The sequence below is a fragment of the Onychomys torridus genome, chromosome 6, assembly GCF_903995425.1.
Source record: "Onychomys torridus chromosome 6, mOncTor1.1, whole genome shotgun sequence".
Taxonomy (NCBI): domain Eukaryota; kingdom Metazoa; phylum Chordata; class Mammalia; order Rodentia; family Cricetidae; genus Onychomys; species Onychomys torridus.
In genome coordinates, this window is record NC_050448.1 from 47,346,784 (window position 1) to 47,371,084 (window position 24,301).

The 24,301-nt window shown below is 43.7% G+C and overlaps 1 protein-coding gene across 1 annotated transcript in view; it reads left to right on the plus strand.

Annotated features, from left to right (window-relative positions):
• Ppm1l (protein phosphatase, Mg2+/Mn2+ dependent 1L) overlaps window positions 1-24,301 on the plus strand; it is a 269,683-nt gene that overhangs the window by 170,754 nt on the left and 74,628 nt on the right. The window contains exon 2 of the mRNA XM_036190101.1: window positions 21,438-21,612. Within this exon, the coding sequence (XP_036045994.1) occupies window positions 21,438-21,612 (175 nt within the window). The remainder of the gene's footprint in view (window positions 1-21,437; window positions 21,613-24,301) is intronic.

Consider the following 24,301-nt stretch of genomic DNA (forward strand, 5'->3'; position numbering starts at 1 on the left):
CAGAATAGCCTCTTCAAACCCCTATTTCCCACGGATGGAGAATGCAGCTTCTCATGGAGAGATCAGAGTGGTATGGGAACCAATCTTGGCTGCAGGAGCTATGCATACCACTGCCCTCCCTGAGTGTTCCACTGATGACCTTGCAGTACAAAGGAGAGGCTTGGTTTCTTAAACTAAGGGGGTATATGTTTTCCTTCAGTCAAAAGTCATTTTCATCATAAGTGATATACTAATACAGAAGTCTTCTCTGCCCAAGGCCTGTGTACAATGGAGTATTATGCAGGCAAGCTACCGTTTATAGACGTTGTTTGAAAAATGTCATAGGACTTCCACATGCATCCAAACTTGATGTTCTTTTTAACTGAAGAACTAGAAAAGACCTTGAAGATTTACCTAGCTCTTCAGAAGAAGACATTAAAATACTGTATTTTTAAATGTGATGTGTGCATATGAAAATTTTTTTCTGCACTTGAAGGAAATATTTCAGAGTTATCAGGTTGGCCTATTAAGAGCTGCTTAATGGTCTTTCTTCTTCAATGTGGGTGTATAGTTTGTCTTGGAAATGAAATCATTTGTTGATGTGTTTTTGGATTGATAAATAGTGTGTGCCATGGGCATTGTTTTCATCCTCCCTATAATTTATTTTAATGATGCTGTGATTTATGCAGATGGTAGCTTTTATTTCTTTGTATTGAGTGCTGAGAAACTCAGAGTCTTTTGTCTCTAACAAAGAGAAGGAATCTTAACACACATGTTCCGCGTGTCCACTTTCCCCAGCTTCAGTCACTGTTATTACCATGTTTTTCAGCCTGAGGTTTGCCTACACAAAATATTGATGGTAGTCTAGATTTTGCTGAAGAGGAAAAGATTGCCAGAGTGTGTGAGGGCACAGCAGTGGGACATGGCCTGGCATGGCCTGGCATGGCCTGGCAGGGTTGTAGCGAGGGTTAAATGAAGTAGCTTGTGTTGAGCACCAAGCAGAGAGCCTCTGACATGGCACTCAGTACACTAGCTGGCTGTAGCAAGGCTGGCCCACCCAGAACTGAATGAATTTGCTTCTGGCTTTTCCAATCCTCCTCTCAGGCGGGCAGATAGGTGCCCCCACCCCCACCCTGTGTCCCCCCTCCCATTTCCAGTCACTGTAAATGCTCCCACTGCAATGAATGCCTCATGGAAACTGAGTTCTCTCACAGTGGGAAATCCTATATTTGAGTCTGTCTGTCTGTCTGTCTGTCTGTTTGTCTGTTTCAAATTCTCATGGGGAACTTTCTTCATTCAATGGGACCCGCATGAGAGGATAATGAGGTGGGGGTTTGGAGAGGGGAGCCCACGGAGCCTCTGTCCTGCACAAGTGAAAACACCACCTCCTTACCCTTCTGGGGGAGCGCCCACACATTTCTTCATAGAGCAAAGTTTGTTTTAGTCCAATTGTGCTGTCATTTGAAATGAGAAATTTAAAAATGGAGTATTTCAAATTCGTTGACGTTTACCAGTTATTTTTTTAGCCTAGTTTCTTTCAGAAAATAATGTTTCTGACTTAAAAACAGTTGCTTTAACAGATGTGTCCTGAGTCTGTATGTTGTGGTAAATGGTGTAAATTCACCATTCCGAAGAATATGGAAGGAGGCTAAGGCTGAGGGACAGTGGCCCTGAGCAGAGGAAGACAGAATGAAAACCCATTGTGGAAATACAAAGACAAGAGCTTGTTGGGGGGCTAGGTTTGTTTTAAATTCAGATTCCTTATAATCAGTCCATGTTAATGACAAGGTCAGAAACTACTTTTTTCTCCTGACAGCAAGTAGAAAGTAGCTTGTTTTATTTGGGAGGTGTAGTACATACCGCGGCCACCCCTCCCCTACCCCAGCATGGTCTCTGGGCCTAATGGCTGCTCTCCAGCACTTCCGAGCACAGATCATCAGTCTTGAGCCCTTCCCACCTGTAAAATTACCCATTTTGTTTCCTGGTGACTCCAGCTGACTTCCATTTTAAAATCACGTTGATATAGCAGGCTGTCACCCCGCATCTGTTACCTCTTACCCTCACACTCCCTTTGCCTGTGAATCTCCTCACAATATTTAGATCTTGGCACAAGCCTGGCTCTCTCGGGAAGCCTCATGCCACTCCAGGCTGTCAGGTTTCTTGGTTGTTTCCCCTGAAAGAATGTCCTGACTTCGGTTCGCATGTGGTTTCTTGTGTCTCCACTGGCCCACATGCTCTCTATGAGCGGGCACGGCGCCCCCCCCCCCCCCTTATCCCCAGCATCTAGCATAGTGTTGTCTGGCACATACAATAAAAACGCACTGCAAGGATGCAGTCTTAGCTCTTGACTGTGCACCGATCTATCCAGCTATCATCTTTTGGAGTTGGCGATGGGTATCTTTTCTCTCTAAGGTCTACAAACGATTTGCCTATTCAGAGCTAAGGATGTGTCACTGTCTATTTACATAAGCAGGTGCATTCACTGCTGAAATCACAGCTTTTCCATGCAATTAGGTATCCTTTTTCTTTTCTTTTCCTTTTGCTAAAATAAGATGTCCTTTCAAGTCCTGTGTGTAAAGTCACACATTATTGCTGGTGATCCCAACTTCCTTTCCCTTTGCCTGTGCTGTGTTGCAGTGCTCTGGCTGACCCTGGTGAGGTCCGGAGGGGTTCTTCATGCAAGGGTGCAGTCAAGGTGCTTTGCCGGAGGTCATTTTGTGTCCTGTTTCACAACAGCTTTCTAAGGATCGCTTGATTGCCCACCGAGTTGCTGGGAAGCCATTTCTGTGCTGCCTGGAATCTTCTAGGAGAGTCCCTTTGCTTCGGAGGGGGAAGGGCTCAGGCTTCCCGAGACTCAGCAAACTGGCAATTTTAAATGACGGAACAAAGGAGCCTGGGGCACTGAGGCCCTGCAGCAATGTCAATGCATATACAATCGGGGTTTTTTATAAGAATTAAAAATATTATGGGCTGGCAGGATGGCTCAGTGGGTTAAGGCAAAGCCTTAGCCAGGCAAAGCCTGGTGACCCAAGTTTGAGTAGAAGGAGAGATACAATGCTTGGAAGTTGCTCCCTGGGCACCTGGCCCACTTGCTCGCACATACACAAATAAGTGAACATGTGTAATTTAATAAAAATAGATTATTAAAATAAATCTTTATAGCCAGCCTGAGTCCTGAAATGCAGCAGGATGATGTTGTGCAGGATCTGGTAGAACCTCAATCTGTCAGAACTTGTTAGAAAGCTTGGTAGAAACCCACACTAGATCAAATCAATTCCAACCCTAGCAGGTGGGGTCAGGAGCTCTATGAAGCTCTCAAAATATAGCCTAAGTTAAGGCGGATTTGAATCCAGTATGGAGCAAAACCCATGGCTGACTTTTTAAAGGAAGTTGCCCCTCCCTACCCCCACAGATTGACAGTTGGAGTACCTAATCTGTAAAGAAAACTGAGGCCTATGTGCTGAGGGATAAACCTTCTGTACACTGTGAATATATATTACTCTCATTGGCTAATAAAAAGCTGATTGGTCGATAGCTGGCCAGAAAGAGACTGAGCGTTAAGAGCCAGACTAGGAGAATTCTGGGAAGAGGAAAGGCAGAGTCAGAGAGTCACCAGCAAACACAGAGAAGCAAGATGAGACTACCATACTGAGAAGAGGCACCAAGCCACATGGCTAAACATAGATAAGAATTATGGGTTAATTCAAGTGTAAGAGCTAGTTAGTAATAAGCCTGAGCTATCTGCCAAGCATTTATAATTAATACAAGCCTCTGTGTGGTGATTTGGGAAGTGGCTGCCGAGTATCTGGGAACAGGTGGTCGGGACAAGAAATGTCCATTTACAACTGTGTGTGTGTGTGTGTGTGTGTGTGTGTGTGTGTGTGTGTGTATTAAAGCTTTTCTGTGACCCCTTTGATGACCTTGCTACCTGGGTTCTGAAAATGAGGCCTTAGGTTTTCTCTCTCTCTCTCTCTCTCTCTCTCTCTCTCTCTCTCTCTCTCTCTGTGTGTGTGTGTGTGTGTGTGTGTGTGTGTGTGTGTGTGTGGTGTTCTGGGAAGAAACATCTCACAAAGCTTCTAAACAAGGTTCAACATTATCAACAAATTTTAAACTATTTGGAAACATTGTCAGTATGAGCTCCAATGGGCTCTGCAAATTGGCAGTCCCTATAGCACTTTAGGACTCAGTGGTCAGGACGCATCAAACAGTTATCAGTGAAGGGAAGATACACTGTGGCCTGTTCTTTTTAAAACTTCCCATGTGGTCACTCAGATTACCACTCAAATTCTGTGAGTTTCAAAGTACCCCTTCCCTGTGCTTCTGGTGTGCCTACTTGGATGGTTAGAGAAACCCATACAGACCAAAGAGGCTGATGGGAGACCATGAGAAGCAGCTGATGCCGAATGGGAAGTTCAGGCAGAGGAAGGTGCTGTGGTCACAGAGGTGAGGGAGCAGCGACCTCTGTGAGGATCCTGCTTTTGCAACCCAAGAGGCAGCTCCTTGCTGTCTAGGGAAAACTTGATGATTTCACAACAGATGCCTCCAAGTGCATCCTCACCCAGGCGTGAGGTGCAACAACCACACTTACCACATATACTTTGGGAATATATCCTCAAACAAGCTCTGATCGGTACCTAGGGCGAGAGGTGGAGCTGAGCTGCTGAACCTTCGATGTCAGAGTAGACAATGTTTCTTTCTTGATCTTCATGCTCCCCTTCATATCCTGTTCCTGGGACTTCCCCAGAGCATCGTTCTGCTCTGTGGTCTACCTTCGGTAAAAAGATGCTTACCACCTTGCCCACGCTGAAACTGAAATTACTTCAACTCACAGCTGCTCCTTAAAATACCTAAATTTTAAAAAATCTGTTGTTGTTGTTGTTCCATGTACTGACTTCTTAGGAGGGCGGCCTTCGTGGTGGACGATTTGCAGAAGTCAGTTCTGTGGTTCTGTCAGTCCCACGGGCGCAACTCAGTCACCAGACTTATGGCAAGTGCCTTTACCCCCTGAAACATATCCCTGGCAATTAGAAAAACATTTCACTGTTGCTAGAGGGGAGTTTAGCTGTAAAGAAAACCGAAGCAATAAGGCATCAAAGAAAGCTAAAAAGGAAAATGATTGGGAGGTGTTTGAATTAGTCATGAGACACTAGATGGTCACCAGCTCCCTGGACAGATCTCACCCCTCTTACTCCATTCCAAATAAAAGGACCCCAAACCTAATACTGGTTTTGAAAACGCTTTTTATAGCCACATCAGTCTGGGGACCTCGGCTAGTCCCATCTGGGCTCCCCTGCCACCCTGGCCACTCCCGCTTCCTGGAGGTAGCTATGTGTAGCAGCCAGTGAGGCCCAGTAGGAGCCCTCTGGAATTGTTCCTGTATAAATATAGCTGTTGCTAGCAGAGAATATTTTATGTTCTGACTAAGCCCTCCAGGGGCTGCTCTACTGTCATAGCCTTGGAATGCTATTGTTTTGATTAATAACTCATGAGTGTTTTATAATTCATTTGTAACAGTCCCATTGGCTTTCTCGATCCTCAAGGGCATTTTCAGTAAGAATTACGCTTGGAACTTTCTGGAATACATTTGAGTAGCATTATGGAAGTTAGTATTTCCCCAAGCTTTGTAGTCCAAGATTCAGAAATGGAAGGGAATTTAGAAAGAAATAAACCTCATAATTTGGGAAATATGAAACCTATTTCTCGATCAATAAATATTTCTTTGGATTTTTCTTCTATAGATCTCCAGTGTGTAAAATATGAAACAGTTTCTTTTTTATGACTTCTATATGACTGCTGAGAAGACAGGAGCTCACCCATCACAAAAAACGTAGCCCATCAAGGTTGGCTGAGCGCCGCTCATTGCTCAGTACCGTGGTGAAAGCTGGGTTGGTAGGGTGGCTGTTTTTCTGCTTCTGCCATCTCTTACAACTTAAGAGTGTGTGTGCTCTCAAAACAAAAGTAAGGGAAGAAACATCAAACTACTTTGACCTTTACTGCTGATTTTCTGACCTTTCCCTGGGGTCTGTGTGGTAACCAGGGAGCAAATAATTCATTCTTCGTAACCTTGGTAGTAGAGAAATAACCTCAACTTTTTATCTGTAAAGAGGTTTTAAGAAATAAGCCAAAGCGTTTAAATGTAGGTTTTGATCAAAATAATAAGAGGAGCTAACTCATGCTGGGTAATGTTTGATACATTGGCTAATTATATCTTAGAATAATTAGAGACCAGAAATCTAGAAAGTGGGGTAGTGTAGTTTTTATAGATAAGAATCACCATCTGGAGCTAGGAAGCCACACTCTAGTGCGTGGGATTAGAGTTATATATACATGCCCTGGCAATCTTCATGCTATCTACCACATGAACCTGACCTCATAGGAAGTGTGAGTTAGCGGACTGATAAAGTTGTTAAAAGTTTGCTTCATGAGGAATCCCAGGGCATTGCCTAAGTGCTGTGTAACATAGTGGTCATCACTTTAATGCTTAAATTAATTTCCATATTAACTATGTTATGTAATTTCCAGCCCTCCACATGCTGGGCTCCCTCCACAACTGTTGACTAGTATAGGGTCCTTAGATCGTTCCACATGACCAGAAGACACCCAATGTGCAATTGCAGAAAGCAGGTTTGTTCTCTAGAAAAACCAGCATGCTGAGGCCTGCCCAAAATGGTGTCAACCCCGGGGGGAGGGGAAGGCAGCCCCTTTTAAGCCTGCTTAGGGGAATTCCAGCTGTGGTTAAGTGTACTTTGAAGTGATTGGGTATAGACCCTTTCCGATACAGGAATCATTTTATGATTGGCTCACAACATCTGGTCAGCAACTGTGGTTGGGGTGTCAGGGGTCTGTCTGTCTGCTGTGTCAGGGGTCTGTCTGACTGAAAATAGCAAGAACAGTTCCTGCTTGTGGTCGGGTAGGACACTGATTGGCTACCAGATTGGACGTGCTTCCCGAGGGTCTGGTTGAAGGCAGACATGAGTCAGCACAGGATGGTGGGGTAATGTGGGGCATAGGTCTTAGCAAACTGACCCTGGGGAAAACAACTGGCCCTGGTCCCTTCAACCAGCATTCTCAAGTCGGCAGCCTTGGTTCTCCATGGCCATCTTAAATTGCCAGAGGCTTGGGATTTCATTGTTGTGCTTCCGGCGAACACCTGGGTACCATCTCTTGAAGATAGCCGGTTTTCTTGAGGTAGAATTTCAAAGATTCTTTCCAGAAATAACCTCTCCAGGTTAGAAGTAGCAAAGACAAAAAAATGGCAGAAATGACAGTCTTGGCAGGCAGAAAAGAGAAATCACTCTTCCTTTCTGTCCTTGTCCTGATGGGCAAGGACATTCTCTCTGACTTTGTTTAAAGTGCCTGGAGCCAAAGAACACCTGTCAGAAGTTAATGATATGTTACCATAAGCAAGATGGATTCCAGTGTGGACCTCAGAGAATTAATGTGTGGGCTATGGGCTGGCCGCTGCCAAATCGGCACACACACATCCACTTCCTTTCAAGGGCAGGGAAACCTTGCCTGCAATGAAATATTGCTCCTTTGTAGGGAGTGCAGGCAGGTGTAGGAAATCCTGGGTGGATATGTGCTATGGACATGACCCGGTCGTGACCCCAGCAGTGTGACAGACCCCAAAGCGTCAGATCCAGTGGGAAACGGCAAGCTTCTCCCAAGAGCAGGGAGATTGCAAAGCCTCATTCGCTGGTCTGAGTGCAGATTGTGATGGTATGTGCAGTTAATGTTTACCACCGCTTCCTTCCCTCCCCAGACTCCTCCCCCGTTTATGGCCTGAAGGCTTCTCCCCTCCAGAAACTACTCCCACCAAGATTAGCTCCCCCTGCCTCCTTGATCCAACTGTACACCATAAACCCTGCCTCCTTGTTTGGCTGTAAGCCACAACCCGCCTCCCTGTTCGGTGCGACTGCATATAATAAATAATATGCTGAACTTCTGGGGGTGCTGTGCTTTCTCAGGGAGTCCAGTCTGCTCAACCTCAGCTTTTTGGTGTCTGTCTGTGTGTTTGTCTTTTCTTTCTTTCCTCGATGTCCCCAGGCAGGTCTGTCTTGGAACAGTGCCAGATGCAAAACCCTTTCCTGTTTTCTGCCGTGTTTGGGCACAGAATTTGAGGAATTTCCGAGTTGTTCTCTGCTTTATCCTATGCATACCTAGCCACCGTCCCCAAGTTGTTGTTTCCCCAAACCCAGCCCTCTTCCAGCTCAGTATTTTCAGGATCCATTTCTCCTCTTGTCTTCCTATGTTTTTCTTATGAAAGTCTCATTGATCCAAGGGCCTGAGAGCCAGGTCTAACATTTGGGTGTGAGAACAGTGTTAAAGGTCCTGCAGAGAGCAGCCCCTTTGCTTAAGTCTAGTTTCCTTTTTGTTAATGTGATGAGGACACTCTGACCAAAAGCACCTTAGCAGAAGAAAAGGCTCATGGCAGCTGAAGGTTTGTGGCCATCATTAAGGGAAGCCAGGCCGGGAACTAAAGCAGGAACTCGAAGCAAAAGCCACAGGAGGAACCTGCTTGCTGGCTCACTCATAGGCTAATGCTCACCTAGTTTTTTATTTGTTTTATTTTTCAATGTACATGGTGTTTTGTCTGCATGTGTGTCTGTGCATCACACGTGTGCAGTGCTGGTAGAAGCCAGAAGAAGTCATGGGATCCCCTGGGACTGGAGATAGAAGACAGTATGAGCTGCCATGTAGGTGCTTGGAATTGAACCCAGGACCTCTGGAAGAGCAGCCAGTGCTCTTAACTGCTGGACCATCTCTTCAGCCCCTTCCGTAGCTTTGTTGTGCATCCAGGACCATCTGCCCAGAGAATAACGCCACCCACAATCAAGACAGACCCTCACATATACACCTACATCTCATCCGGTAAATCTCTCAGATGACTCTAGAGGTAACAGCTAAATGCTAACTACAGCAGCCTCCCTTTGGTTTTATGTCCATTCACAGCATATAACAGAAGCTTCGGTGCTGTGTGTTTGAGCTTGGGAGTCTCTGCAGCCTGCATATAAGGAGAGGACTGCTATCAGTTATTTGTCACCTTCTGTTGACTGGTGCTTAAGGGCTTCCTGTTCTTTAAAATTATAGTGGTAGGTGTACAAACTGATGACAAGACTGTTTCCTCATGGTTTAGAGGAAGGTTTTTATTGTAGATGTGACAGAGAGAACACCCAGAGGCATCTGGGAGAGTTCATAGCAGAGAGAGAAAGAAGTAGGCTGAGCATGGCCAGCACCGCAGACCTAACCACAAGAGAAGCAGGAGCAGTGTATTGGGGTTGGGGGGAGGTGGGCAACACACAAATTGAGAGAGAGAGAAGGGGACACAGAGAGAGAGAGACAGACACACAGACAGACACACAAACACCTACAGAGGTGGGAGAGAGAGAGAGAGGGTGGAGAGAGGAGAGCCAACATATAGGAAATAGCAGGGTTATAAGGAGAATGAGTTTCTGGGGGAAGGAAGCCAGTGTGCTGAGGGAGTTTAGGGTGGAGGAGGTGTGAATGGCAAGGAGGATGGTAGGAGCTTAGAAATGTGTAACAGGCACTTGTGATCCAGAGGGAGCCTGGAGGTCAGCATGAGCTTTGGTGTGCTAATAGGCAGCACAGCTAGCCATTGTCCCTTCAGCCAGTGATCAGGGGAATGGCTCCTCTTGGTTAGGGGAGAGCTGGCAGCTTCACAAGTTCCTGAAGACTTCTGGCTTTTACTTTTACCATCAGAAGTCCTCCTATAGTCCTGGTTGAGCCCATTTCTGGATATCTGAACTGCCTCTCGGAATTTGGGGAAATGGAATGTCCTTGGGACCTGACAGATGGCATGTATTTTCATACTTCAGTTAAAAATAGCTGAAGCCTGTTTAGTTCTGTTTAAGTCCACAAAGGATGAGAATAGGCACTACTTGATCTTTGTGAATTCCAAGAGGAAAAATACCCAGTGGTTTAAACACAGGTCTCACTTCCTGGAGCATTTCTTGCTAATGGGGACTCTACATTATCAGGATTTTATTCCATGTCACTTGAAAGCAGCTTTGCCGTCCTGGAAACCGTAAGGAGCATCACTGATCTGGCATTTTCCTTCACAGTTTAACTTTAGTCAAACACGCTTCACTTGCAGAGATTTTGGGGTGGGGGTTGCAGATGGTAGCAAGCGGTAGGCATTAACTGAGATGGGGGTGCGGGGTGGGTGGGTGGGTGCTGAGACTTGCTGGAAAGTGCTGAAAAGCAGGAGCAAAGTGCGCTTCCACTCTGCTCTTTCATCATGCTCTTCTTCACGTCAGCATCCAGTTTTGAAAAATTAAACTTGAGTATTTCTCTTTCCCGGCCGCCACCATGTTTTGCTCATGTGTTCTCATGGACTTGACCCTGTTCTGGGGTGGTTTTACCTTGTAACATGATGGCCAAATAGACACTGTTTTCTGTTTTTAAAAAGTGTGTGTGTGTGTGCGTGTGTGTGTGTGCACGTGTGTGTGTGTGTGTGTGTGTGTGTAGAATCTAGGTTCAGCAGCTCCCTACTCACTGTATAACCGAGTGTAAACTAATTTTATCCTCTGTAAGCCTGTTTTCCTATCTTTAAAACTCATTACAATTGTTGTGAGAATTAGATAACCTAATACATTTAAAATATTTAGACTAGTGCCAGCACAGAGAAATATTCTTATAGGATCTGTAATATGCAGAAAAGTAAATAAAGGAAAATATTTCTAAGTGTCGCCTGAACTCTTACTACTGAGATAACTGATGTGACGTGCTAATGTAATCCGACCAATTTCCCCTCACGGATGTAGTAAATAAACCATTTTAAACATTTTCTCATGTAAGTTATTCTTCCTAACATTTTAACAGCTGCCGTATATCCTTCTGCATAAGTGTCCAGCAACTGAGTCAGCCTTTCTCTAGACAGACCTTCATTATTATAAGTGAAACTTTTAAAAAGGTTCATCTGTGGGGTTAGAGACAGGCTCCGGCATTAAAAGCACTTACTTCTCTCTCTCTCTCTCTCTCTCTCTCTCTCTCTCTCTCTCTCTCTCTCTCTATTTTATTTGTATGAGTGCTGTAGATGAATTTCTAAATGGTCTTGATAAATAAAAAACACAGAGCCAGAAATTTGGGTTAAAGCCTGAGAGAAAGATCAGCGGAATAGGACAAATCACAAGCTAACCTCACCTCACCAACACCGCAGCTTCCAAAGAGAGTGATTTCCTGTCTACCCAGGCTTATATGCCTTGCTGTTCTGCCATCTGATTTGCTGTCTAGCTACATCACTCCCTCTTCCTGGCCAGCTCTGTCACTTCCTGTCTGTACAGACCTCCAGAACTCTATGGTTGGTACTGGGATTAAAGGCATGTGTTACCACGCTTGGCTCTGTTCCCTAGTGTGGCCTTGAACACACAGAAAGCCTGCCTTCTAAGTGATAGGATTAAGGGCATGTGCTACCACTGCCTGACTTCTTTACTTAAAATGGCTTGCTATTTCCTGATCTCCAGGCAAGCTTTATTTATTAAAGCACAAACAAAATATCACCACATTTCCCCTTTTTTTTGTCTAATAAAAATTAAAAAATGTTACAACTAATATAAGAAAAATTATATATAATAAGTACAATAACTATATATAATATGTACAAGCAATAAATACATCAACAATGGCTAGTTCATTTGCATTTGACAAATTCAGAGAATATATTCCATTGTGTATCCTATTTTGGTGAGTTCAAAATGTACCCAATTCACTAACTTATATTACCAACAGAAAACTATCTTATGATGTCTTTCAAACTTATACACTTAACACCTCTTAGTGAGTTTCTTTTCTGAATTTCTTAACAAGGAAACCTGTAACTATAACTATCTAATCTTCAACTCCCTCAGAGACCCAAGAAGGAAATAATATGACTTAGTAAAACAGGAAGTGCAAACAAGTGACTTCCAAAGAATGTGAGTTATGACAGAAACAGCCAGCTGCCTGGACAGTCAACTGAGGTTTCTATGGAACATTGGGGCATCATCTTCAGTCTACAGGCTTAGCGAACCTGACAGACTTATTTGTGAAGTAGGATGTACACAAGGCCTACAGCTCAACCTCACATTTGATGAGAATATTCCATGTACCAGATAAACTTGAACTCCACCAGTGCCCTGTCATGATTCAGGATTTTACATTCTGGAAATTGCTAGTGTTTTTGGAATTTGGTTACCCGTTCTTCTCGGCTTGTGGGTGGCTTCATCTCCTTTATTAAATACCAGTCTACTATTGAGAGGTTAGACTCCATCAGACTAGTTACTCCTTCAAGAATAACTGTTTCAGCTACTGTTCCACTATACATGAGAAGCCATCGGTCCCACTGACTGTTTTAGCTGCCTTGGAAGAAAGGGGCACTGTACCTTTTCTGGATTGCAAAGCCACTTCAGCGATGGTGCCATATTGTCGTGGCCTCAGAGGATGCCTGTTGCCAAAGTTACAACCACACTTGTCCTGGCAAGGATCGGTAGTCCTTTGTTTTGTGTCCTGTTTGTCCATTTGGATAGCATACTGTCAACAGTTGATGTGAGGACATTTTGTTACCCAGTAGCTATTTTTGCCACAATGAAAGTTAACTCCATATGCATTTTCTTCAATGCCCATATCTTCTCTGAAGTATATTGGTGCTGCCAGGAGCAGAGTCTCATAGTCATAAAAAAGAAAAAAAAATCTGTTATTAAAACATTTTAAATGTCATGTTGTATAGATCTCTGAAGGGTTTGAAGATAACCTGTTTATCTAAAATATATCTCTGCTTGACCTTGAAAACATATCTAGTATTACTACAAGTTCAATTGTAATGTCTAACTACTAACTTTCTTTTCTTTATCCTAATAGTTGGTAATAATAACATTCAAGGATTAGCAAATTGCATTACATTCTTAAATGAATTGTATAGGTGCAATATCTTGAACAAGATTAGAAATATACGTACAGCATTTTCTAACAAAATCAATCTCAAATTTGTATCAGTATATATAATTTGTATACAATATATAAAAATCCAATCCAATGTAAAATATTTAAAACTAGTACTTGTCTTTTAATCTCCTTTATTTAGCTTTTCCTGACCATTAACAATAACAACTTGTAAACCAACCATCCTAAACAATGACATTTATCCCAAACCCAAAACCCATTGAAAGACCACTAACTATCCACCCCACTTCTTGGGAATGTAAGCATAGTGTTCTTAAAATTGCTTCCTGCTGTTTGTGGGTGAAGGCATTTTTAAGGGATCCTGAAAAGAAAACTTTGGGTTAATTGTCACATTCTGGGAGAGGTAAATATATTGTCCAGTCTCTGTATAATGTGAAAGTTCAGGGCTTATCTCAAGTCCTTGTTCGAGTATTCTGTGAGGCTGGATCATTTCACCTAGCCATCTTGAAATTTTCCTGAGCAGTTTGTAGTCCAAAGCTGATCCTTGGGTGATGTTTGTCAGCTTAGTGGTATTATTATTGTCATCCATGTGAAATCATCATTGTGGGGCCTCATCTTAATCTCTCTAGGCACCCACACAGCCATTTACAAATGCTTCTAATTCATGTTCCAGGGGATCTGGTCCCCTCTTCTCGCCTCCTGGCCGCCTGAACACATGTTGTGTTCGTACAGACAAGCAGGCCTGTGTAAGGAGGGAGTGAAGTCCTGAGCAAATGAAGTCCTGAGTTAATGTGTGTTATTTGACATGAGCTACGCATGTCAAGTACCAAGATCTCTAATCCATAGGAAGCTGGCAAAGCCACCTTCTGGTCCAGGGTTGATGATTGACCAGTGTGTGTAGAAACTAGCAACTTCAGCTTCCTCCTGGATATTTGAGCCTGAGCCTGCTCACCCACAGAGATCTCCTACCAAGACTAGCTACACACACACACACATACACACACACACACACCGTGACTGTCCGTAATAAACTGGTACATATGTCTGACCTTTCTTCATGTCCTTGCTGCCCCTACTCAGGACCAAGCCATGCAGGATGTGGCAGACACACACACACACACACAGAGTTTTCAAAGTACATTTGTGTTGATTTTATTAAACTTACATTTAAGTAATTTTAAGATAACATTAATTTAAAAAAAATCACTGCACAAAGTATTGGTCTGATTATGGCATTTCCTAAACAAAAATTGTTTTTGAATCCTGCTTCTCTGTCCTCTTCCCCGACTTGTGCCCTTGGACCCCCATTCTCTTCTGTCTCACCACTTCAGTAAACGTGCTCACACACAGGTCTTTACACTCACCTTTGGATGTTAATTTCCTTTAAATTCCTAGGGGAAAAAAATGACGACTGGGTAAAAGGTGTGAATAGTTTTCCAGTTTTCATTGCCTCATCTGTTTATCTTCTGTCTGTAAGCACTGTCTGATTTATTCTCCAGCCAGTGTGGCAGACTGATCTTCCCATCATCCTTCCCAGTTTGGTGATTGTGCATTCACCTTCATTTCTTCTGTCCTCTCTGTGACCTCGCACTCCCCACCTGCTGGGCTGCTTTTCAGCCTCCAGTAAGTGCCTCTTACCTCAAGTGCCTTGACTGAAGAGCCCAGCAGACCAACTTCCAGTTATTTTTTCCACATCCCCTCCCCCATCTTCATACCTCTCCCTAGAGCCTGTTCAACGATGAACGTGGCTCAGGTACTAAATCATCAGTTCCTTAATTTATCTCAGTTCCCTGCTTTTTTCTTATATTGCTTTTTAAGTGTTTGTTTTTTCTTCCAGTATTTCAGATGCAGTTGGCACCCACATCAAAGTTGCAGGCTCCTCTCTGGGAGAGTCTGCTGTGTCTCCCAGCAGTGTCTAGTGCCATGTGCCTTCCTCTTCAGACAGCTAATGAATTGGAGCTGGCTGGCTGGCAGGTCTCCTCGGTAAGGGGAATTCCTTCCACCAGAAAACACACTTCACACCCCCATCCAGGTCTTTCATCTGTATCAGTTATTTCTTAAAGAACTCACCACTGTAATAGTGAGTAGATTTTCGCCTGATGAAATAGCATCAGTGTCCTCCTACCTGCTGGGTTCCCAGAATTCAGCTCCGTAGTCATTCTGTGCCCTTCTCTTGTTAGTTTTCTCTCACAGGGTTCCTTTTCTAAGCTCTGCCCTAGCCCTTTGTTGACTTGAGGACTCCAGGTGGCCTGGGTGGTACAGCGCTTGTGGTTCTGTGAGGAAGAGCACCTTTCCTGATCTGCCTTAAGGTTTTAGGGCCTTTCACTCCACTTCTTCTGCTCACATATTACTGGAGGGAATCTATGATCTTTTTCCCACTTCCTGCACCGGGCCTTCACCACCACCACCCAGAGTAAGTTTGACAACCTACTCAGAGCGTTAGATCCGTACAAACGTGAATGCCTCGGAGGTGCTCCAAAGACAACCATCGCTGAGACCCACAGTTCTGAGGCACAGTCTAACTCTACAAAAGGGTCCCTAGCAGGAAATTAAATAAGGACATTAAAGAATAGAGATCAAATGGTTACGGAGAGGAAGGCATGAAATAAAGTATTCTACACAGCTTTGACTTGATCTGCTGCTTGGACAGGGTGGGACTTGGAGTTGACCTGTTACTTTCCTAAAACAAAGGTTGTTAACAGTAACTGAAGACCAAGTGTAGCTCTAGTTCCCAACAGAAGACCAGACTCTTCTTCTGTATCTGGAACTGTGAGGGAAAGTCTCTGGGCAGTGAATTGTGAACCCTCACAGCGTTTTCTCCCAAAGTACCCATTGCGTGCATATTGTCAAGGTATTAAGCTTTTGTGGTACAAAGTCTGAAGCTTTAGAACATGGTGCTGGTGCTGTGTAAGACCCACACCTGATTTCCACCATACTCGTGGCTGAGTTCCCTATAACTGTACAAATAGTTGGAAAACTGGTGGGTATCCTGAGAGGTGTTCATAGAAGGCAGAGTGGGCAGTGCTAACATTGTAGAGCATTGAGCCCAACGGAAGGCCAGGAAGGCACCAAACTGTAGTTAGAGTTTCCTGCCTAGCCCAGTCAGGACAAATCTCTCTTACCCGCCAGTCCCACAGTCGCTCAGACCCAACCAAGAAAGCACACAGAAACTTACATTGCATAAATGAGAGAAAAAACAACAACCAAAAAACAAAAAGCCGGGCGATGGTGGCGCACGCCTTTAATCCCAGCACTCGGGAGGCAGAGCCAGGAGGATCTCTGTGAGTTCGAGGCCAGCCTGGTCTACAGAGTGAGTTCCAGGAAAGGCACAAAGCTACACAGGGAAACCCTGTCTCAAAAAACAAAACAAACAAAAAAAAACCCAAACAAACAAACAAACAAAAAAGAAAGAAAAAAGAAACTGGTAATACTAATTATTTTGTTGTCTCTGAAGCAATTGAAGTCCTAAGAAGAGTAATTAGGATTTGGACTTCCAAGGGCATCTGTCATTGATTAAAGAATAGGTAAATGGGGACTAGAGAGATGGCTCAGGGGTTAAGAGTACTTATTTCTCTTGTGGAGGACCCAGTTTCTACGCTCAGCACCCGTGTGGTGGCTCACAACCATCCAGAGCTCCAGTTCCAGGGCCTCTACGCTTCTGACCTCCTCAGGCACCAAGCACTCCTGTGGTGCACAAACATACAGGCAGGCCAAACACCCATACAGAGAAAACAAATACAACTAAAATGAAATAAAGAATAGATAAGTAATTCCAATTTTTAATTTCTTCAGTTCATTTTTAGAATGTCAGAAAAATTTTGAATTGAAACTATTCTTTGAGTTTTCTTTTATTTATGAGATCATTCCCGTCTCATTTAAAAATACACTTTGAGCATAAGCTCCTGCTTGAACGTAAGGGTTAGCTACATTTGAATCCATTTCAAGTGTCACTCAGTGTAAAGCAGGTCCTTGAAATATCGTACTGCAATCTACTATTTACTGAGACTTGTCTCCTTCTGTTCCTCTTATGAATCTTTAGCAAGAGCTCTGCGTGTGAAGTTACAGAACTGAAATGCCAAAATGTAGCCCTAAAATCATGAGCTATAGAGAATCTTTTGAGACCTGCAGCATGATTGTAACTAGGAAAGTAATTTCCTTTTAAACACTATCAGGAGGCACAACCGGGAAGAAATAATGCGGTGTGCTTTCAGTAATAAAGAACAGATCAATATTTTAAAATGTGATAAATTATAGAGTCCTTTCCTGTGCCTCATAAATATTCCAGCAAACACAATTGTTAAGGACAGATGTACTGCCTAGCAGGGTAGTGTGTTTAAATATAGTTATTCTGCGGTGTTGAGATGCTGTTTTCTAATGTCAGGAGAAACGTGTTATTAAACTCTAGAATTCAATGTGTTATGCTAATGTGCTGCTGAGTCCATTTGCATTTTATGGAATAATTTTATTTGTTCTGCACTTGCGGGCTGGCAGAGAAAGTGAGCACTGTTTGGTGATATTTTGAAGCTGTAACATCCTCAGCATCTGATTTAGAGAATTCAACTGTAAATCTGGAAATAAGTGTTGGGCGCTATTGTCAGTGACTCTGTGGTCCAAACATAGCTTGCCCACCACTTCCCAGTGTACCTCCTGGGAAGCCCGTGTCCCTGCCCAGCCGGTTTCCTTCCACAGTAAATTGTGGTGACATTTAAGAGGAAAGCTATGAAGCTACAAAGAGAGTCATTTTAAATGACAGTGGTGGAACCGTGAGAACATTCCTGAAATACAGTAAAAAGTGCCTTCTATAGTTGGGATGCATCATGCCCTGTCCCCTCATACTTATGTGCAGGTGTGTGTGCTTTACATGGAAAGGATGTGCCACAGCTGGTGCTTAATAGCTTTGCTTTTAACCACATCAGCACTTCATGATTTCTTCCTGGCCTATACATAACATCTGTTGTATTTTTTCCAAAGAATGTAGATCATCTTACTCTGTAAATGAGGAAGCACCTTGACCTTCTATTGATTCACAGGAAACATGTATGTATGTGTTTATATTGTATTTTTGGTTCTGAGCCTAGCCTTTAACGGTGTTAAACTCACAGAGATCTGCCTGCTTCTGCCTCCCAAGCACTGGGATCAAAGGTGTACACAAACAAAATACATATTTTGTTTTTGTTTTCAATTGACAGAAATTATATCCACTGTGGAATGGTTAAACCTAAGTAACTGAAAACATATTACCACCTGGGTGAGGTGGTGTACACCTTTGATCCCAGTGCCTGGGAGGCAGAAGCAGACAGATCTCTGTGAGTTAAGGCCGACCTTGTCTACACAGCAAGTTCCAGGCCAGCCGGGGATACAGAGGAAGACCCTGTCTCAAAATGAAACCAAACAAATGAGCAAAAATTAGCTCACATGGTTTTCCTTTTAGTGATGACCACACCACACACAGCAGCCATGCTCTGCACTTTTCAGAACATGATGTGTCCTTATTAATTATGGTCACCCCTCTTTATTAAACTATTAAAACTTACTCCTTCAATGTAATGAGAAGATACTCTTTAAAAAATGTATTCTCACTGGGTGGTGGTGGCACATGCCTTTAACCCCAGCACTCTGGAGGCAGAGCCAGGCAGATCTCTGTGAGTTTGAGGCCAGCCTGGTCTACATGGCATATCAAGTTGCAGAACCTACCAGGACCGGCACCAAAACTACACAGAGAAACTCTGTCTCTAGAAACCAAACCAAACAAACAAAAACAATGATATCTCCCACTCCATCCCTCACTATAGCCCCAGATAGCCACCATGTGTTCTAGTTCTAGGAAATCAACTTCTTGGGTTTTTTTTTTCATTATTTTTTAAACTATTTATTAATTTTACATCTTAACCACAGTTTCCCCTCTCTTCTCTCCTCCCAGTCCCTCACCCCCATACCCCCTTTTCCCACCCCCAAATCCCTTCCTCCTTCTCCATTTCTGTCCAGGAAAGGGCAGGTCTCCCATGAGATCGACAAAACCTGGCATATCACGTTGCAGTAAGACTAAGCACCTCCCATGTGTTAAGGCTGGGCAAGGTGACCCAGTATGAGGAGTAGGGTCCCCAAAGCCAGTAAAAGAGTCGGAGACAGCCCCTGTTCCCGCTGTTAGGAGTCCCACAAGAGGACCAAGCTACTCAACTGTAACACGTAAGCGGAGTGCCTTGGCTAGTCCCGTGCAGGCTCCCTGGTCATCAGTTTCAATCCCAGTGAGCCCCTAGGAGCCCAGGTTAGTTGATTCTGTGAGTTTTCATGTGGTGTCCTTGGCCCCTCTGGCTCCTACAATCCAGAAATCAACTTCTTAATGTTACATATTTGAGATTGTGTTTCATATGAATTTTAGGATATGAGAAATGTCGTTGGTACTTTGGGTAGGGGTTGCATTGAATACATAGATCACTTTGGGTAGGAATTACATTGAGTCTATGGATTGCTTTGGCTAATAATAATATCTTCTAGCCTAGGAATGTGAGGGATTTTCATTTATTTTTTAGCCCATACCCTAGAATATTTCATAATAAATGGTTGTACAGGACTTAGAATATAAACTATGTAGACAGGTCTTTGCTTTATTCTCAGCCCAAACCAGATTGATTGTTATTAGCAAGATCTTTGAAGTTCCTTAGTGGCTACAGATAGGGCTTTTTGGTATATCTGTTTTTGACTCAGTTTCATGTAGCCTAGAATGGCCTTGAACTCACTATTATAGCCAGGATGACCTTGTACTGGATTTTCAGGTGTGAACCACCAAGCAAATCCTAATTTTGACCTTCATTTATTGGATTATTAACTCCACACATTATGTGGATAAAACAGGAGTGAAATATAAGGAGATGTTGGACTTGACTCTCTCCGGAGATACGATTTAGGAATTACAGCATTCCTCTGACTCATACATATCACTGTGCCATTTAATGTCTCCCATAAAGTAAGGCTTAACCATGATAATGATTCTCATGATTCTCAACTGGGAGGGAGAAAGAGTGTTCAACCATCCATTCTACCAAAAGAACCCATCAGAATCTTCAGGAAGGCCTTCTTCAAAGTATGTCTTCCCCCGAGTCCCCAGAATGGGGGCGAGGGGTGCCTTAGCTGGTTGAGACTCTGCATGTAATTTGTGATGTCACTAGTGAAGAAGTGTTACACCTCGGATGTAGAAGCAAGCAGACAAAAGGAGCAAATTGACATAATAATAGTAGTGTATATAATGGTTACAACAAGTAAGTAGCAAACAGTTGCCTTTTTCAGGGTAAATGGCATTCTTTTAGTCTCTTTTTATTTTCTAAGTAAGCTTTTATGTTTTTGCTTGGTTATCTATCTATCTATCTATCTATCTATCTATCTATCTATCTATCTATCATTTATTTAGTGTGAGGATTGAACCTAAGACCCAGAGAGCAAGCGCTCTACCGCTGAGTTGCATTGCCAGCCTAGATCCCTCATTTTATGTATCCCAGTACTTCATCTTGAGTCCTAGCAGAAGTTTCTCCTTTCTACTCACTTCCTGAGAGTTCTGAGCATTGGTGGGAGGAGACAATGAACAGTAGTGACGTATGGACCGCACAGGAGGGAGTGTCTTCTGTGGGAGGAGACAACACACAGTAGTGATGTATGGACTGCACAGGAGGGAGTGTCTTCTGTGGGTGGAGACAACACACAGTAGTGAAGTATGGACCACACAGGAGGGAAGTGTCTTCTGTGGGTGGACTCAACACACAGTAGTGATGTATGGACTGCACAGGAGGGAGTGTCTTCTGTGGGTGGAGACAACACACAGTAGTGATGTATGGACCACACAGGAGGGAGTGTCTTCTGTGGGTGGAGACAACACACAGTAGTGATGTATGGACCACACAGGAGGGAGTGTCTTCTGTGGGTGGAGACAACACACAGTAGTGACGTATGGACCGCACAGGAGGGAGTGTCTTCTGTGGGTGGAGACAACACACAGTAGTGACGTATGGACCGCACAGGAGGGAGTGTCTTCTGTGGGTGGAGACAACACACAGTAGTGATGTATGGACCACACAGGAGGGAAGTGTCTTCTGTGGGTGGAGACAACACACAGTAGTGATGTATGGACCACACAGGAGGGAGTGTCTTCTGTGGGTGGAGACCAGCAACACACAGTAGTGATGTATGGACCACACAGGAGGGAAGTGTCTTCTGTGGGTGGAGACCAGCAGTGTACGACGGAGATGTGCAATACAGAGGATGCACATGTCTTTTGCAGATGTGTGCTATAAAAATGATCATGATGCAGCCTTTCTGAATTTGTTGGAATTGAAAGTCTGAGTACTAGCCCTGTGAACATGCAACCTATCATCTTTCGTGGCTTTAAACTAGATAGAACACTAATAGAGGTCTGGGGTCTGGCAGTGTGAACATCCATCTTACTGCATGCTTTGCAATCTAACAGTCACAGTGACAAGGACGTGTGTGTCTGAAGGCTGGATCCGCAACACCTGAGGGTAAATGAAAAGCCTAAGATGAGAAGTATAATGGAGTTCTCTGTTTATCTACAGACTGCAGCGGAATATGTAAAATCCCGACTCCCGGAGGCCCTCAAACAGCATCTTCAGGATTATGAGAAGGACAAAGAAAACAGTGTTCTGTCTTACCAGACCATCCTTGAGCAGCAGATCTTGTCAATTGACCGAGAAATGCTGGAAAAGTTGACAGTATCCTACGATGAAGCAGGTATGTCTGTTATATACACACACACACACACACACACACACACACACACACACACACACACCCCTCAGAACTCCTAGACCTGGACTAAATCTGGCCGTTTTTCTGAAGTAGGTGATTAAGGGCAAACTGGACTCTCCCAGTTATTGGTGAGTTTCTTCTCTGCTGTTCTTGTGTCAAAACTGTTCCGGCGTGGCGCTCACCTGTCAAGTCCCTGTAAGCTTTTGCTCACTGTAAATGGAATGTTTCTGGCTGTTTATCAGCCATATATTGCTGTTGTCCTAATCTTCTGCAATCCCTTCGGTCTTGAATCCCAGGGGGAAATCTTTACATCAGTAATCGGACAGCTCTGTTTGATTTGGGTAATTTCTTTTTAATATCAGAGATTGTGTTTTCCCAAGGGGTACTTGTTTAACCCCTTCTATATTTCAGCTGGATTTGGCTTTCTTCAACAATTCAAATGTTATCTGTTCTCTGATCCCACAGCAGACATTTGGTTGGCTGCACACCCTTATCGCCTCCGTTGGAACTTACCAGCAGAGCCATGGACAGACTCCCTAATCATGCCATTTTTTTAAATCATTATATAGTCTATAACTCGGCGTTCTGACACTTAAGCACATTGATTTCTGCTTCCAGCTTTTTTATTATTTAGACTTGTTGAAACCTTTAGTAAAATGAAATTCAAGGCTGGGGTGTGACTCAGTTAGTAGAGTACTTGCCTAATGTCCTAATTTGTTTCCCATTTTGTGATAAAATACTAACCAGAAACAACTTGGGAAGGAGAAGGTTTATTTCATCTTACACTCCCAGGTAACCACCCATCACTGAGGGATGTCTAAGCAGAAACTCAAGGCAGGAACTGAAACAGAGACCATAGAAGAATGCTGCTTACTGGCTCGCTCCTGTGGCTTGCTCAGCCTGCTTTCTTGTACAACCCAGGACCTTGTCAATGGGTGGTACCACCCACAGTGTGCTGAACATCCCCCTCCACATCAACCACAAATTAAAAAAGGAATGTGCCACAAACATGCCTCAGGCCAATCTGAAGGAGGCAGATCCTCAATTAAGGTTTCCTCTTTCCAGGTGACTCTAGTTTGAGTCAGGCTGACAGACTAACCAGCACACCCAGCATGCACCTGACTCTGGGTTTGATCCCCTGCACCATGTAAACTCAGAGCCTTGTGCATCAGACAGGCCTGAAACATGTTCAGTCATGTGCATACACTTGGCCTTGGCCTTTAGAGACAAATCCTTCAGTGCAGAATTCATCATTGAGCAGTGAAAAATAAATAAACACAGGCTTAAGAGTTCAAGGGTCCAAGTTTCTAGGCTTAGTACTGATGTGATCTTTAGAACATTAATCTCTTAGAACCTCTGTTTTTCATTTCATATAATTGAGCTAATATTCCATTGAGTTGTTCTAATAATAAAGGCTATGATATTTTAATCATGAGGTCTTTAGGAATCCTATGGCTGATTAATGCCACTAATGCTGCATAAGGACAGATTTGGATCTTGCCAATCTCTCAGACCGTGTTAAGGTGTTCTTAGGGCCCTTTTGCGTGGGAGACAGAAAGACTTCGGAAGCTTTGAGAAACTAAGCAGCATCTGTGTAACTCACAGCGTGAGCTCTGCCTGCCTCTGGTCATTGCTGTCTGTCTGAGCAGGGTGGCAGGGCTGGTGGAGACTGGATACATGCGGATGAATAAATGATACTGCTGTAAACCAGAAGGCCACTGCCTCCTCCTCTGTAGCTCATGCTCTACTGCTTTAACTAAAATAAGACAAGAACAATAGGAGAAGATATTGCTACTCAGAAGAAAGCTATTACATCGTGAAAGAAGGGTCCAGACTAAAAGCGAACAGCATCCAGTACTGGGAGATAACCACCCCACACTAAGATCCTCATTGGCTTCAGCATTTGGCCTCTTCCCGTGCTGTGTTGGCTTTTGCTTTCTCACACTTTAAATTCCACTATCCCGGTGTTAGGAAGGAGTGGGCTGTTAGTTAGGAATGCCCTAGTATCTGGAGAGGTCAATTTGTCCCTACTGCTCACCCACTGCAGTGTCAGCCTGAGTGACTTGATGGCAGTTATCACCATCTGTGGCTTCCAGATGTGTAAAATATAATTAATGGGGGCAGGGGATGGGGATCCTTCAACATTGTCTACAGCATTGACTCAGAACTTTTTCTCCTCCCCTGCTCCTGCCTTTAAAAAACAAAAACAAAACTGTTTTCCCCTCTTTTCCTTTAAATACAAGAAACTTAAAACCTTGTTTACCCACAGCCCAACTATCTAATATCCAGCAACCTGACATCAAAGAAACGGGCAATAAGCAGGAACTATGTGTGCAAAGCCAGGCTTGGTAGAACGACCTATAATCCCAGTACTCTAGAAGTAGGGCAGGAGGAGCGGAGACTCAAGGTTACCCTCTGCAATGTAGTGAATTTGAAGCTAGCCTGACCTGTAAGAGACCTTGTCTCAAAAACAGGGGAAACACATGAAGCTGCTTCCAGACCGCGTCACAGAACTTACAGACATGACAAGGACAGCAGAGGTCCCAGTCTCGCCTGGAACCTGCACACTGTTATTTCCTGTCATATTGGACAATGACAGGTCCAAGATGAAGGTGTCAGCAGACTCAGGGGCAGGAATTGTGAAATACCCATTTGTGGCCTGTAACTTTCC